Source organism: Quercus robur, chromosome 4 (assembly GCF_932294415.1).
Source record: "Quercus robur chromosome 4, dhQueRobu3.1, whole genome shotgun sequence".
Taxonomy (NCBI): Eukaryota; Viridiplantae; Streptophyta; class Magnoliopsida; order Fagales; family Fagaceae; genus Quercus; species Quercus robur.
Genome location: NC_065537.1, coordinates 39,565,449 through 39,581,364, shown reverse-complemented (window position 1 = coordinate 39,581,364; position 15,916 = coordinate 39,565,449). Strand labels below are relative to the sequence as shown.

The window sequence follows — 15,916 nt, the reverse complement described above, 5'->3', positions numbered from 1 at the left end:
AGAAGAAAGGGCTTCAGAGGCGAATACACCTGAACCATGCATAAATATCTTAACCAAAACCACCGCCGGGTAAACACGACTTAGCCTTTCGATCCCACTCTCTACAAATGATATTGTATGGGCCCATTCACATCCTGACCCAACAACCGTTATGGTTCGTTTTGGATCGTGTCCCTACAATTACTATTATGATAATCATGCAATTTTACAAGAAATCATTAAGTCCACCGAGAGAATTGCTAATGTGGCCCTTCCAACCAATGAAATAATGGCACTTATATAAATATGTGAGTCAGATTCATAATTAGCACAATAATTTAAAAAACAAAAAAATAAAAAAAAAAATAAAAAAAAACCACTTGATGATGTCACATTTGTATAAATGGCAGCATTTTATTGGTTAGAAGGTCCACTAGGAGTGGACCTAATAATTTCTCCAGTTTTACAGCTCATGTACTAAAATTTTGAAATTCATTTGAAACCTGAAATTAAATGGAAAGGTCATGCATGAGTAATATTAGTATTTATGTTAAATTTAGCTATAATTAGTTTAGACATTTTGATATTATTGCAGGTTTTATATTGGTAGTATATTACATAAATAGAATTGTCACATCTGGATATGACATGGCATGATCAATATTAAATTTAGCTATAATTAGTTTAGACTTTTTCAAATTATTGCAGGTTGTATATTGGTGGAACATTGCATAAATAGAATTGTCACATTTGGAAATGGCATGACAAGATCAATATCAAATTTATTTAGTTATAATTAGTTTAGACTTTTTGATATTATTGCAGGCCATTTGACTAATAGTATATTACTTAATACAGATTTTGATTAATACACTTAAAAGATATTGTTTTATTTTTTTTTTTTTTTTTAAATGTAAATTACAAATTTGGTCTCTATCCTTTACATCATATTTCTATTTGGTCTCTAGCCTTTCGATTATGTCAATTTGGTCCTTAACTTTTCAACGTCATATCAATTTAGTCCCTGCTATAACTATTTTCTCTCGGATGAAAATTGCTAAATTAGCAAATATTCAAAATAAAATATTAGTTTATTGCCACATCAAAATAAACTAAATTTTTATTTTGGCCGTTTGCCACTCAGTAATTTTCATCCAAAAGATAACAGTAAAGACTAAATTGACATGGTACTAAAAGGTTAGGAACCAAATTGATGCAATTGAAATGTTAGGGATCAAATTGAAACATGATATAAAAAATAAAAACCAAATACGTAATTTACCCACACAAAAAGTACCCACACAAAAAGAAGGAGACCCAACCTAGACCTGACTTACCTGCGCTAGACCCAGCCCAAGTGTGCAGGTTTCGGGTGAATGAGAGTTTGGGCCAATTCTATCAGGTTGAGTGAAGATCAGATTGGGTTCAGACCCGACCTAAACCATGCTTAGCCCTAACAGCTATCAAATTGGAATCGCATAAATTAATAGTGGGTAGCATGTATCCATGATCGCCGCACCACCACCATGAATGGGTATCAGTATTTTTGATACTTTTAGTGGTATTAAGGACAAGACGTGTGCTCGCTTTGAGTTCGTCTTCGATTATATTAAGGTAATTTCACTTTGGGTTGCAAATTGAAGTGGGAGATGGCAAATATGGCATTTCTTTTTCGGTACAAATTGTGTATGTTCTGACTTATTGTTTGGTGTATGGACAATTGTAGATTCTAGACTTGGAGGAGTCAATTTCAAAGATGAGATGGAGTTTTAATGGGTATTTGTATTTGTTATTTTTCGCCGATGCCATCACTTGACAATACCACTAGCAAGACCTTTTGACTTTGCTAAACCTTGTATGGGATTTGAAGAAGACAAGGAGGCGTTCATGGATACTCCACTTTGCTAGTGCCAGAGGCTTTCTTTGATTTTGTAGGTTGCTGTATTTTGTGTGTTTTTTTTCTTGAATATGTGTTTGAGGAGTGTTCTTTGGGTTTGGATTGGTGGTGTTCAGATCTATTGCCCTTCTCTCTTTGGATTTGTGTGAATATGAAAATTTTATTTAAATTGATTGGCTCAAAATCATTCTTATGAAGAGGATGAATCTTCTTGAGCCAAAGCTTCAAATTTTTACAAATATGCTTTTATTTTCATTGTTCTGTTTTTTTTTTTTTTTTTTTAATTGAGAAAATGATGAGGTGGGTTATGGAAGCCTAATAGACTTTATCTTAAGTGGGCAAAGTGTCAAGTGTCAAGTTTTGAACCACAGGTAAGTAAGGTGAAAACGGGTATTGTAATTTGCTCAAAAACCATACACTATCATACATTGCTGTAATCTAGTCATATGCATCTACTCATTGACAGATTTGATTCGTGTATATAATTGTAAGAGCCAGTTATGCTCGGGTAAGAACACATAATCTGATGAACAAAATCCTAAACTCAATAGAAGGAAAATGAAATGCTCCGTTTGCGCACTAAACTATGATGCATAACAATGGAACCAAGAAGCAGATTGAACAGAAGTTCACAATAAATGATATCTTGAATGTGTACATAGGTCAACAAGATGTAAAAAACAGAAGAGGGAGGGGGATGAAGATTTTTTTTTTGATAAATAACATAAGAACTTTTTATTAAAGAATAGCCAACCCAGGTACACTGGAAATGTACTACAGTGGCAGAAATTAAGGATGAGGAGATGAAGATGCTACAACCAGAGACTGTAAATTTAATGAAGAAATGCATTAGTCAATTATGTAGTTGTGTGCCAGAAAGATTACCAGTCGACTATAACTCTTCTTTCAATTCCTTTCCATTCTCAGTGGGATTAGTATTATCAACCTTGTTTTTCTCATTTTGGAGCTCTGCAATAACCTCCTCAAAAGGAGGATCTCCAGGCCTTCGAAAAGTTTGATCCCCAATCTTGATCTCATATGCCTCTGGTTGGTCCAGCAAAAACTCCCTCAACTGGGAAAATAGCAGGTAAGGATGTGAGTGTTATGAGAACACAAATATCAGAAACTCAAGATAGACAATAATTAGATAGAAAGGAGAACACAATAATTTGAAAGGAAGCAGACCATTATTCTAGCCCAAAACATATGCAACAGTTGAGGCTGGATTTACATATTCATATTGCCACAAGTTAGTTCTTGTTAATGATAAAGATCATTCATTGGTTTATTACAAGAAAAAAGAAAAAAAAAATCATATTTCCTGAATTGGCATTCGCCACTTGACTCATAGAAGAGACACAATTGCTCTTCTCATATTTTATACAGTGGAAAGACTTGAACTCTTCAAACCTCATCTCTCCAGCCCCTCTTTGGAGAAGAAAACAATATCAAGAGGAAACAATTGCTGAAGATTTTGTTTATATTTGTGAAAAGAATATCCCAACCTCCCCCCCCCCCCCCCAAAAAAAAAAAAGTGCACCACATCTAACATTGATGAGAAAATTTTCACTGGAAAAAAAGTTACAAAATAACTAACCATTTGTATTAAGAGAAGTAAAGCATACCTCGGTTGTATCTTGGCCTCTTTCAATGGTGAACAAGATTGTGCCTAGATCAATACCCATTAATCTTGCCCCAATACCTCCAGTTTTCAGAACTTTTGTCCATTTCATAGCAGTGTCAGCTACCATATCCTGATGAAAGCAAGAAAAGAACACATCAGTTGAATCCATAGCACAAGCCTCCTTCCATTTCCTTGGTAACTCAAAAAAGACTACAATATTAAAAATACATTCATTTTTCCATCAATTTAGCATCTGAAACAAAGACCAGCAAAAACAAAAATAAGCCTCCAATTCATGGTTCCTAGCTTCCAACAACAATTTTTTCTTTATAAGGAGTCGATTTCCAAAATCAGGCACCTGGAAATTCTGAAAATGTTTACAACCAGTGATATATATATATATTAGGCCATTACCACATCCCACTCCATCCTCCTCCTAGAAAATTTCAACAGTTCCCACTTCAAACTTAAAATCAAATCAAAGTCCCATGCTTTTCTTTGAGTTAACCTGTAATCCAAATCATCTTTAAAATACATAACAATATTCATTTGGCTGAAGAAAAATTTTAAAACCCAGTTTCGTTCTCAAAAGCTTTCAGTAATTAGCTCAAACCTGTGCTAAAATTATCAAACTCAGTTGGCCAAAACATACATACATTATATTATATTCAGTGACTTTCACCATAGTAATCCAAGAAAGAAATAACAGAGAGAAACCAAACCCAGATTGCATTACCTCAGTCGGGGGAGACCGGAACCGGAGCTTAACGAGTCCAATTGACGACCCGGAATGCGGATTCATCATCTCGGCCTGGATATCAGCGTCTGACATCTTCCACAAATCGGAAGGCCGGAGATCGGACTCATCACCAGAGGACGTGGATTTCTTGCCCCACTCCTTCCACGCCTCGTCCTCCTCCTCGTCGACAATGTCGTCAAGATCGTTCGTTACTTCGATCCTTCGCTTCCTCGGGCCCGCTGCCTCGGCGTGGCGGATCGGTTTGAGGTTTTGAGAAAGGAGGAAGGGGAGAATGAGGAAGAGGAGAATGGTAATGTATTTCGCCATGGATTTGCGGGGTTTTGCGAGTGTGTGTGAAATTGAAAGAATGAAAAAATGGGGGGTTTTTGTTTTTGGGGTATATATATATATAGGTTTTGAAATGGCCACAACTATTTAAATACTTTTTTTTCAAAGGCTAGGAGTGATATTGGGCCGGGCCGGACTGGGCCAGGTCGGGTTTACTGTAACCCACAACCCAACCAGATAGAAATTAGGTTTGCCTAGCTAAAACCTGACCCAACCCCAAAATTCAGGTCTATTATCGGGTTTCAGGTTGGAAAGTTTTTTTGTACTCAACCTGAAAAAATTACTTACTCTATTACTTAGACTTGCTATTTAAAAGTTGTCAAGGTTTTATTATTATTTTTAAGCTTCTATGTTGGAAGGATCTCCACTTTTTATGATAATAAATATTAATGTCTTTCTCTTTATCAAGTTAATGTATATACTTTCCTCAAAAAAAAGTTAATGTATATACTTGTTGAGGTCCAAAAAATCACTACACCAAGGTCCAAAGAAATAACACAATGGGCCATGAAAAAGTGAATTTGAAAAAGATTGAGCTTACCACACGGGGAAAGGATGATAAGCCTGTGAGAGTGCTTTTTTTCGGGATACTCAGGCCCAAGGATCCCGAGCCTGAATGAAAAAGAAAGGATTTGGTGGACTGGGCCTTGACTCACCGCAGCTAAATGGCTGTTTAAGAATCAAGTGAATGCAGAGAATACTCCTGACAACATACAAAAAAATGACAAACAAGGATATCGAGGAGTGCCAGAAATTAACAACGTAAGCTCAGAAAGAAAAGAAAAGCAGGATTAGCAAGACGATAAAAAAAAGTACTGTGGGGATCCTGGGAATTATGAAACAGTATTTCATTAAAGCATTATCTGTTTGATTACAGCAAGCTTACTAGGACGTGATACAAGGTCCAATCGAGCTCAAAAATTGCAGCCTTGAATGGCTATTTCAGCCTTCAAAACTTGCGAAGTTTGATTCTCGTTGGATCCGAGTATGTGCCATAGTTGCTTTTACAGGATATCGGGAAGTAGTATTTGTTTTCCCTTAGTATTCTCTTTCTGCCTGGACTTTCTGATAATTTTTCTAGGGAATCTCTTCTTTCTATTGTTCCTTTCTTTTTTTTCTCGCTGCTTTCTTCACAACCCATCCTCTCCTTTTATAGTGGAGTTTTTCTGGGCGTCTTGGGGAACCGTTGGTTCCCCTGTTTTGGTCTTTTGCAAACAGAGTATGTTCTGTCCTCATTATCTCGGTAAGTCCCCTTTTCCGTTTTCTCTCATTCTTTCCTTCTCTTGGTTCTGATTCCTTCGAAAGCTTCTAGTTGGCCATCCTCTTTGGGATGTGCTGAGGTATGCCCTTCTCGGCATCCTCACTTCTGGCGTCTTTTACCTTTCTGTTTCTTTCCTATTTGGGCGGAATCCTGTTCTGCTCTTTTGAAATCGTTTTGTTATCATTCTTCTTCCTTGTCTTGGTTCCCCGACGCCTTTTCTGTCTGTGCCATGAAGGGTCGCTTGCGTTCTTTTGTTTTTCTTGTTTTCTTTTTCTGTCTTCTTTCTATCGATCTGTCCTGGTCTTCTTTTTCTTTGCGCTTATTGATGGTGCCTGAGGATCCTTGCGTCTTATACTTTGCTGTGATGTTCTCTCTCTTTTTTCTTTGGTTGCTTTTCCTTTTCTGGGCTTCGAGATCCTCAGGGCCTTTCGTATAATCCCTTTGGACCTGGTCTGAGTTTTCTTTTTTCTGGGCTTAACTCACTCTTTCTTGGGCTTAGCTTATTCTTTCTTGGGCTTATTTTACTGTGATTTTTTAGACCTCAACAAAGCCCAAAACCCACATTGGACAGGCTTTAGAACTCATAAAATAAAGGGAAGAAAGAGAGAAGGCCCAGCCTGCCTAGACTAGAGAATTGGAGAAAGTCCAGTGGGAAGAACTAAAGCGGGATCCTCGAGGCTGTTAAAGGTTCGGGATCTCTAGGACGCGTGAGACGGGATTAAGACAACACAAGAAGAATACCAAAAAGGCACAAAAAACGAAGGGCAGATATGTCCTTCTCAAGCAACCAGTGATATAGCAAGAAAGCTGAAAACTTAGGATAGCCATTCATGAGTAAAGGAATGGTACCTCGGGGAACCCAGAATGAGGAGCTATAAGGGGAAGTAGCAGGGAAAACCTTCAACCCAGCAGGAATGGATTTTGCCCACTTGGGAAAAATGACAAAGAGAGAGAACGACCAAAAGCTGAGTCTGAAAAGGTGAGAAGCTTGGAAAAACGAGAAATCAAGAACTGCTCCCTAAAGCACACCCTGGAATGGAAAGTCAGCCATGGGCTTTCAAAAAAAAGCACCAAAATGAGGAAATTATGAGGAATAGGAAAAGAATCAGTCTTCTGGGTTATAGGCACATAACGGGCTCTGGTACCTAGGGGAGCAAGGGAGGGGAATCAAGAAGACCTCAGGCCCTTGGAATGACACTATAAAAAAGAATGGCAACCAACATCGAAAGGGAGGAGGGATCATAACGGAATCATAGAACAAAACTCGGTCAAAACTCAGAAAAGTAGAAAAGGAAAAAGAGACATTTCCTGGTATCCCAAACAGGCACTATAGAACATACTTGAATTCAAAGGGATTCAAATTTTGCAAGTCTTAGAGGCTTAAATGGTCATCTAAGTCTGTCATTTTTGAACTTATTTGGACCTTGTAACATGTCTTAGTGAGCATTTTGTAACTTGTAATTGAGAAAAAGGCAACGAAATATTTAATATTGACTTGAGAATCTTTAACATTTATTCGTGCCCTCTGTTATTACATTTGCTACCTTCCTTTTTACTTTTGCTTGCTATTCCAATATATTCTTGCTTTCTAGCATGTATTTCTTGTAGGATCCTTGCTCTGCGCATCACTTGGTTTGTAAACAGCCATTTAGCTGCGGTGAACCAAGTCCAATCCCTTCAAACCACAACAACCAAGCCTAGGGTCCTTGCTTCAATTCGGGCCTAGACTTTGTCAAAAAAAGGACTCTCACAATACTTAGGCAATATTTTTTTGAAATTCTTTTACTAATTTAGGGATTGACATTAATGTGAAAAATTAAATTCAATAATCTATTTATTGTCATATATGCGTAATGGTCATGATTTCTTGATTAGGCAACAACCTTTAACAATTTTTTTTTTCTTTGTGTACATCTTGACCCGATTCTCATTGAATGAGAAAATAAATTTTACCATTTTTGTTTACATCAGTACTAGGGCTTAGTTTGGAAATATACTTTCCAATAATAAATAAGATCCTTTGTATAATTATGACAAAAAAAAAAATTAAAAACAACAATTTGACTTTCACTATGGAAAATATTATCGTTAGAGTTATTCCTTTTTTGTGAAGTCCAATTAGTTTATCATCATTCTAACCTTCATTTGGATGGAAAGTATTTTCACTATTGGTATCATTTAGGAAATTATGCTACAATAAACCAAATTATGCTAAAAATTATATTTGGAAATATAGCAAGAAAAGATCATTACAATTTAAAAAAAAAAGCAATACATAAAAAACAAAATTTGACATTGAAAGTAACGGAAAAGATAAAAAAATAAAAAAAATAAAAAACCAGTCAGGTCGGGTTGGACCGAAGATCAACCCGAACCTAAGACAGACCCAAATATTGGACCCCAACCTGACCCAAGCATTCATCCAATCCACCTAAGACCCTTCAGGTCGAGTCGGTCAGGTGGGTCAAGTTGGCTAGGTCTATGCTCAACCCTAGTTAAGGCATGTGTGATATGAACCTTCTAGTTCTAGTTGTTGTTTTTTATTCTTTTAATAAATATGATAACATTATATCATATAATATGGCGATTATTCTTCACATCAAACTTTAAATAATAGATCTCTTATTTAATGACAAAAAAAAAAAAAAAAAAAAACTCTTATTTGACCACAAAAAACTTCATCAATTGTAGAGTTGAGGCATATGTGACATGAACCATTTAATTGATCGTTCACATTAACTTATGCAAAAGTCATAGTCTATTTTAGAATAATAACTTTTCTTTTTTGTTATGCATTTTTTTAAAGAAAAGTGTTATGTCTACAATGATTTTACAACATTTTTGCAACAATCATAAGTGGTAAGTTGTTACTGATTCTAATTTAAACTTATCACTGAAATTAATTTTCTACCCATTAGTAATGACCTGCCACTTATAATTTGTTGCGAAAATGTTATGACATAAAATTTCTCTTTTTCAAAATACCCACTTCTGATTATTTATTTTATACTATATTTTATTAAAATATCAATTTTTATTATTATTTTTAATTGTTTCACTCTCTTCAACACACGCAATCACCATCTACTTTTTTCTTTTCACCCTTGAGAAACACAAAATAATAATAATAATAATAATAATAAAATTATTTTGCATAAGCTATAGTGACTTATATATTTGCACAAGCACTATAGTTTGTAGCAAAATATGATTATTTAGCACACTATCAGAAACTTTCGCATCAATGGTAATTGCTCTCTATCTCAATCAAAACAATAAAGCTCTTCTTTACTTCAGTTGTGCCAAATGTTTCATTTATATAGATAAATATAATAGTTATTATATATATGGCAATACTATATTAAGCCATTTACGTATTTAGCACACAAAAATATATTAGTTATGTATGTAAATAACCATTTTAACCATTATTTAATTATATTATCATATATAGTAGCAATAATACGAAGCCATCGGCTCATTTCTCGTTTGGGAAGAAGAAAAGGAATGAAATAAAAATGAATTAAAAATAATAATTCTAGAATATTTTTCCTGTCCCTAGTTTGAGAATTTTAATGGAAGAAATAGAAATTTCATTCTTTTGTTTGGAAGTTTAAGTGAAAGGGAATGAAATAGGTAGAAGGGAATACTCATTCCTCTCGATTCCCTCAAAACCTCAAAATTTTATTCCCCTCAAAATTAGGACGAATTGGAGAAAAAGAAATTAGATTTAATGAATTTTTTACTAAAATTCTCAAAATAAATCTATATATTTAGCCATGTATTTTTAAATAGGGGTCTAAAAGTGATATTGAAATAAATTATTCCATTCACTTCCCTTTATGTTACTCCCAAATAGGGATGGCAATGGGGTGAGGTGGGGCGGAGCGGGTCCGAAGAGTGGGGTCTTTGCCCCCGTCCCACAAGATTTTGTCTTGCCCCATCCTTGCCCTACCCCGCATGACGAGGAAAATTTTTTTGCCCCATCCCCGCCCCTTGGGGCCTTGCGAAACCCCACCCCACCCCGTAAAACTCATTTTTTTTTATTAATTTTCCCTACAATTAGTACTTTTTTTAATGAAATCTATTTCATTAATAAAAATATACTTGAAATTACAACTAAATTTATCCCATCAAATCAAATCAATTTTTAGAAAAAAAAATTGAATAATATACCCAAGTATTTAACAAGACAATCATAAAAAATAATTAAAAATTAAAAATCTCATAGTATAAGACATAACAAAATAAATGCAGAAAACCACATTGGGTAAAATAAAATAAACTAATATTAATATGTTTGTTTAAATAGTAAGGTTTTAGGGTATAAAAAATTTACAATTATAACCCATAGCAACACGGGGCAGGGCGGGGACGGGAAGGGGTGGGGCAGGGTGGGTCTAAAAAGTCTAAACTCATCCCCGCCATGTCCCGTGGTGCAGGGCTAAAATCTTGCCTCATCCCCGCCCCACCACCTTTGCGAGGTAAGGAAAACTCGCGCAGGACGAAGCAGGGAGGAGCGGGTTAAGCAGGGCGGGAAAAAATTGTCATCCCTACTCCCAAACAATGTTACCTTTCATTCCATTCATTTCTTTTCCATTTATTTCCCTAAATTAAATACATTCTATTTTATTCTATTCCATTCTATTATGATCATCCAATTCCATTTCATTTCTTTATGAACTCCCAAACAAAGTCTTAGAGAGATAAGTGACGTCATCTTATTGGAAGCTAAGTTAATATAATTACCCAAGTTACAGAAATAGTTCACGTGTGTCTATTCAAGAAGAACATGTGACGCTCATGTGAATATTTATGATAATCTCCCACAGTGAGTAAAATGGAATTTTCTTTGTGTGAAGATAATAAACAAAGCACACGACAGACACGGGAATAGGAGTGGTTACTTTGTAGTTATCTGGAGAAGTTTTAGGCTTTAGCCAAAAATTAAGCAAATGGGTTAGTCGTGATACAGGCATACAGCACCTGTCATTGTTAAGACTAATGTATAAATAAAGTAAGATTTCTTTGAAATGAACAAGCGTACTCATCCATCAAACTAGAGACATCAATTCTCTAATTCCCGAAATCCAGAGGTTATCTATCTATGCTTGTAAAGTGCCTCAACTCCTAATATGAATTAGGAGTAGGCCTGTTAACTAACTTTAACTCTGTAATATGGTTACCAATACTATTATCAATAAAGTACCCGTTTGGTTTCAGCGTTGGTGCGTCTGCATTTTCATTTTCGGCGTTTTCCTCATTTTTTTTTTTTTTTTAAGCCTGCATTTGTTGATTTCTCCACGATGAACAGTGCATCCGTGCACTATTTACAGACCCACAAATTCTACTTTTCAACAACTTTTTCATTAAAAATGGATTCTACGGTACTATTCACACATTTAAAATTTATTTTGCTACAGTGTTTTCAGTTTTCAATTTTCAGTTTCAGCTTATCTATTGTGTTTCATTGTTCTTATTGTTAACTTGTGCATTTCTCAAAAAAATCCTATTGAGTTCTATAGTTACCAAACTCAAATCCTCTTTGAGCGAAATGTGCGAGGTGTTTTAATCACTGCAAGTGGATAGAAAGATTGGTTTCTACTCAAACAACTTCTCACGTAAATGTTCTTTCTCTCCCATATATTTTCTTGTCTACCATTAAGAAAGGCATATGTTAGAAGGTTGCTCTGGAACCTCCATGTGTGAAATTGTGTCTAACATGAAGGTTGCAGCAATAGTTTGATGTTGGGGGATTGTTTGACTAGAGAATTAGTCACACCAAGTTCTAATCCAAGCAGCACAAATCAGCCTTTAAGAACATTGTTTTTGCGTGATTATATATCATTGTGAGATTGTTCCATAACTCTTTTCTATTTTTTGTTTTTTGGGATACTTTGTCAATATTCATGTTACTAAGGTGACGTGGCTTGGTGTAAACCCTACACACTATTTGACATGCTTTCATCACATGCCTCACTAATATAATTTGCTTTAAAAGAAATTCTATTTCTTAAATTCCAAGAAGTTTAAATTATTAATTTGATTAAAACTCTATTACCAACCATTTCAAAAATAATAATAAAATAAACAAAAAAACTTTCATTATTTATTTTAAATTATTTTAACAATTTACATTTTCTTTTGGTTTTTAATAAAAAATTTGGTCTTATATAACATGTTTCCACAGCATCACTTTGCTGAAGTATTAGTCTTATATTTCTATAGTATTATTTTAATAAGTTACAAATAATTAGGCCAAAACATCATTTTAAAAAGTAAGTAAAGGAAAATGGACAACAATGTTACAAGCACAACAAATTTCATAACTTTTTTCATAATTTGTTGAGGTGGCAATTTGTAATTAGTGTATCGTCAATTTCATATTTGATCATTATTAATATTACTTTTGTAGTACATCAATCACAGATTAACATCTCAATTGTAATAGAAAATATTATGAAATTTGTTAAATCATGCATTTATTGGAAAGAAAATGTAAGCCTTACTCTTTAGATGACCAGGAGAAGTGTAACTACTTACTACTTAAATGTCTTGTTTTTTTTTTTTTTTTTTTTTTTTTTTTTGACTGTGACTTAAATGTCTTGTTGGAACTTGGTAACTTTGAGCCAATTTAGCCTTTCCAATCTGGTGAGGGGTGGCGCATTTCATAACTGCTACGTGTCTTGGTTTCCATTTTCTTCCTGTTTTATTCCCTTCTAATTTCATGACAAAAGATATGTTGAGTGTGTGTTTGCGATAAGCTGAATTTTTCAGCTTATCTTCACTTTCGGCTTTTTTTTTGCTATTATTCATAGGTCCCACTACATTTTTTTATACTATTCGTGAGTCCTACTGTACTATTCAACTTATTTTTGAACTTTTTTCTATACTTTCAATAAAAAGTTTTCAGTTTCAACTAAATAAACTATTCCAAATAAACACTGAAAGAAACTTTAGTTAAGGAAGCATCGATTAGGTCCCACTACATTGGGTTGTAATAAAAACTAATAAATAATCTTTACTTGAATATTGGGTGATTCTTTGGAAAAAATTTATCGATTCCAATAAAAAAAACCGAACCTTAACCAATGCACTTTGATGTTCATTAGCCAGACCCAAAAAATATAAAAGGACCATGTGAATGGAAATTATCATTGTAATATTATCGCATTGCTTTGGACCATTCTTGATTATTTATTTCTAATTTTTTAGTATTTTACACATAAAAAAGAGTCTAAATTAATATAATTAATTCTATTAAATTTATAGGCTGATGTGACAATGAAAGTAATTGTTGAATTTCATTAACATCATATACTATATAATAAAAGTTGGACTTAGACGCCGTGATTAAGGCAAGTGGCTTCACCAAATTATAGAATTCTTTTATAGATTTTTAGATTTATCAATAAATTCATTCACTTAAGTTTTTAGATAAAAACAAAAAGTTTTTGATCTTTATCAACTTCTTTAGATAAAGTAACAATAAATGTTCTAATGAACTTCTTCTTCTTCTTCTTCTTCTTCATTTAAAAAAAAAAAAAAAAAAAAAAAAAAAAATTTATAAAGTAACAATTTTACTAGCTTACATTAGTATTTTTTTTTTTTTTTTTGGGATAAACATTTATCCTACATCATCTATTTCCTAATAATAAAGTAACAAATTTAAAAGTATTATTTTTTCTTCTCATTTTTTTTTTCTTTTGGAATAAACAACAAAAATATAGCTAATATTTATTAACTTTAACGTAAACTAAAAAAATTCTAATAACAATCTAATAACATTAACTATTTTTTGGGATAAAGTTAAACAACAACAACAAATATGTAATTAACATAAACTTCTTAATTACGTAAACTTTTTTTTTTTTTTTCTGTTCATATCAAGTTATCAACTTCTTCACAACTTAAAATTGTCTAATATAAAAATGGAAGTATATATACGATTTCTTGATATATTCTTTTCTTCTCATACTTACCTTACCGATGAAACTTGAATGTATGTATTTACCTTTTTTCTTTTTCTTTTTCCATAAAATTCCCTTATTTATTTATTTTTATTTCATCAAATTGAATATGTTTTGTGTGCGGGTTGCCTTTTGTTTAAGTTATTTTTGTTAACTTTGATCTAATTTATATGCTTATGATGGTCTTCAAAATCAATTGTAAAAACAATGAATATTTAAGGTGATGTGAAATCTCCATGACTTTGTTATCTCCCCCTCGCTATCAAAGTTAATTCAATTTTCATGTGAGTATCTTTACTTTAACTCTAATTCCAAATTTTTTTAATGTTTAGAAATTAATATTGTTTGTAATTATTGAATTCAGAGTTTCTTTGTGTCTATATATTTATGTGTGTGTTATTGTGAATTTTTCTTTCATAATTTTTTTAAATTTTTTTTATAAATTTGTGTAGTTTTAATTTGTAAATACGAGATGATTGCTTGGGGTTAAAGTAAAAATATTAGGTCAATTTTAATCATGATTCATGCAATAGTAGGGTGTTAGATGTTGATATTAATTTTATGCTTATTTACATTAATTAACATTAACATCTTTGCATGTTTAGTGTTGATATTAATTTGACACTTTGAGATGCAAGTGCTTCATTATAATTAAATATAAATATTATCATGCTGGTATGTTATAATTATTATTTGTTGTTCTTCATCCTACTTCACCTTAATTTTTATTTGAATAAGTAGACACGTTTGGTAGATTGTAAAGGTAATTACATAGGAATAGAAATGGATATTACAATTGTAAGGGCGGAGTTTGGGGCCCAAGCCCAGCAAGCAGGCGATTCTGGCCCAAAAGACCCTCAACAATGAATTTGTAGAGAGTGGGTTGTAGAACTAGGTCTTGACAGAGTAAACGTAATTGTTAGTAAGCCATGCAATCATTTGAACGTGAGGATGTTTCATTAAGTTTCCTGGGATAACAGTCCATGGGACTATATCTTATGCTTTGTTTACAGAACTTTTCTCTCTCTCTCTCTCTCTCTCTTTTCCTTGCTTTTTTCTCTCCCGTTTCCGATCCCCTAGTCATGGGGATTTTCTTCTCTTATATAGCACCCTTCAATTGGTTATGGCCCTACACTTGTTAACCATCTGGGCCTCTACTTGAGTGCCTATCTCATAGGACACCCCCCTTTTCTATGAGTTGCACTGGCCAAGATAATACTATTCTCCTGTCTTTTCTACATTAATGCGGCTGGAAAAGTAGCTTCCTTGCATTTAATGCGGCAGTTGTGGTTGCCCCCTGAGCGTCTAGCATTTCCCCTCGATTTGGGACAATTTCCCACCATGTGAAGGGTGTGCGTTAGACTCCCATTTGGTGCGTCCGAGGAGACACTCCTCCTCGGACGCCTCTTAAACAAGCCCGGTCCGGCCCAACAGGGTTGGGCTGGAAGTCCTCTGGCCATGTCTTCACTTCCTGTTATGGCTGGGCTCCGCATGGGTACCAAGGCCCACTGTTGACTGATGAATTTTACCCCCACAATAGCCCCTCAAAATTCCGACTCTTTCTTCTTGATCCGAGGAGGAAAGGCGGGATTTTGATACCTACTGGATAGTTCGCTGTGGATCCCCACTTCACCCGTGCTGGGGTGTGCCCTCACGTGCCTCATTAATGCAGCAGGCATTTAATGACCCGGGGGGGGGGGGGGGGATTAATTGCAGCTTTTGGAGCCTTACGCTCTTTCAATCCAACGGCTGGAGATCAGATCAACGGTGGACACTATTTCATTTGCTCTAGGCGGGAGCATGTCTGTCCAACTCCCTCTGAGTATATAAGGTTTTAAAGGCGTCCGTTCCTTACTTTTGACGAACGCTCCAGTATTCAAAACGTCTCAGCGCCTTCTCCTTCAGCACGCTCTTACCTTCGCCGTCATTCCCTTGAAGATTCCGTCGAGTTTCTTACCTGTAAGTGCGCGCAATTTACCTTCTCCTTCTTTGTTACTCTTCTTTAGGCAAACTCCCTTCGTGTTGTCTAGGATTAGGGGGAATGGGTAGGCTTGAAAAAATGGTAGACTCTCCGTCCGGTATGGCGGGCTTCAGGGCG

The 15,916-nt window shown here is 34.6% G+C and overlaps 1 protein-coding gene and 1 long non-coding RNA gene across 2 annotated transcripts; one reads left to right on the top strand and one right to left on the bottom strand.

Moving 5' to 3' along the window:
• Positions 1-1,081: 1,081 nt before the first annotated feature.
• Positions 1,082-2,115, top strand: LOC126721643 (uncharacterized). The gene is made up of 2 exons (XR_007653895.1): positions 1,082-1,593; positions 1,706-2,115. It is a non-coding gene; the product is annotated as an uncharacterized LOC126721643 (long non-coding RNA).
• Positions 2,116-2,487: 372 nt separating this feature from the next.
• On the bottom strand, positions 2,488-4,630 carry LOC126721642 (uncharacterized). Its single transcript, XM_050424694.1, has 3 exons — positions 4,237-4,630; positions 3,502-3,630; positions 2,488-2,948 (listed from the first exon to the last, which is right to left on the bottom strand). The coding sequence occupies exons 1-3, from the start codon at positions 4,564-4,566 to the stop codon at positions 2,769-2,771; spliced, it is 639 nt and encodes a 212-aa protein (XP_050280651.1). The 5' UTR covers positions 4,567-4,630; the 3' UTR covers positions 2,488-2,768.
• Positions 4,631-15,916: the final 11,286 nt, after the last annotated feature.

Coding starts and splice junctions, on each gene's coding strand:
- LOC126721642 (XM_050424694.1), bottom strand. CDS start 4,566: ATGGCGAAATACATTACCATTCTCCTCTTCCTCATTCTCCCCTTCCTC. Junction 3,631..4,236: donor TCCGGTCTCCCCCGACTGAG/GTAATGCAATCT, acceptor TGCTTTCATCAG/GATATGGTAGCTGACACTGC. Junction 2,949..3,501: donor GAGGCCAAGATACAACCGAG/GTATGCTTTACT, acceptor CTATTTTCCCAG/TTGAGGGAGTTTTTGCTGGA.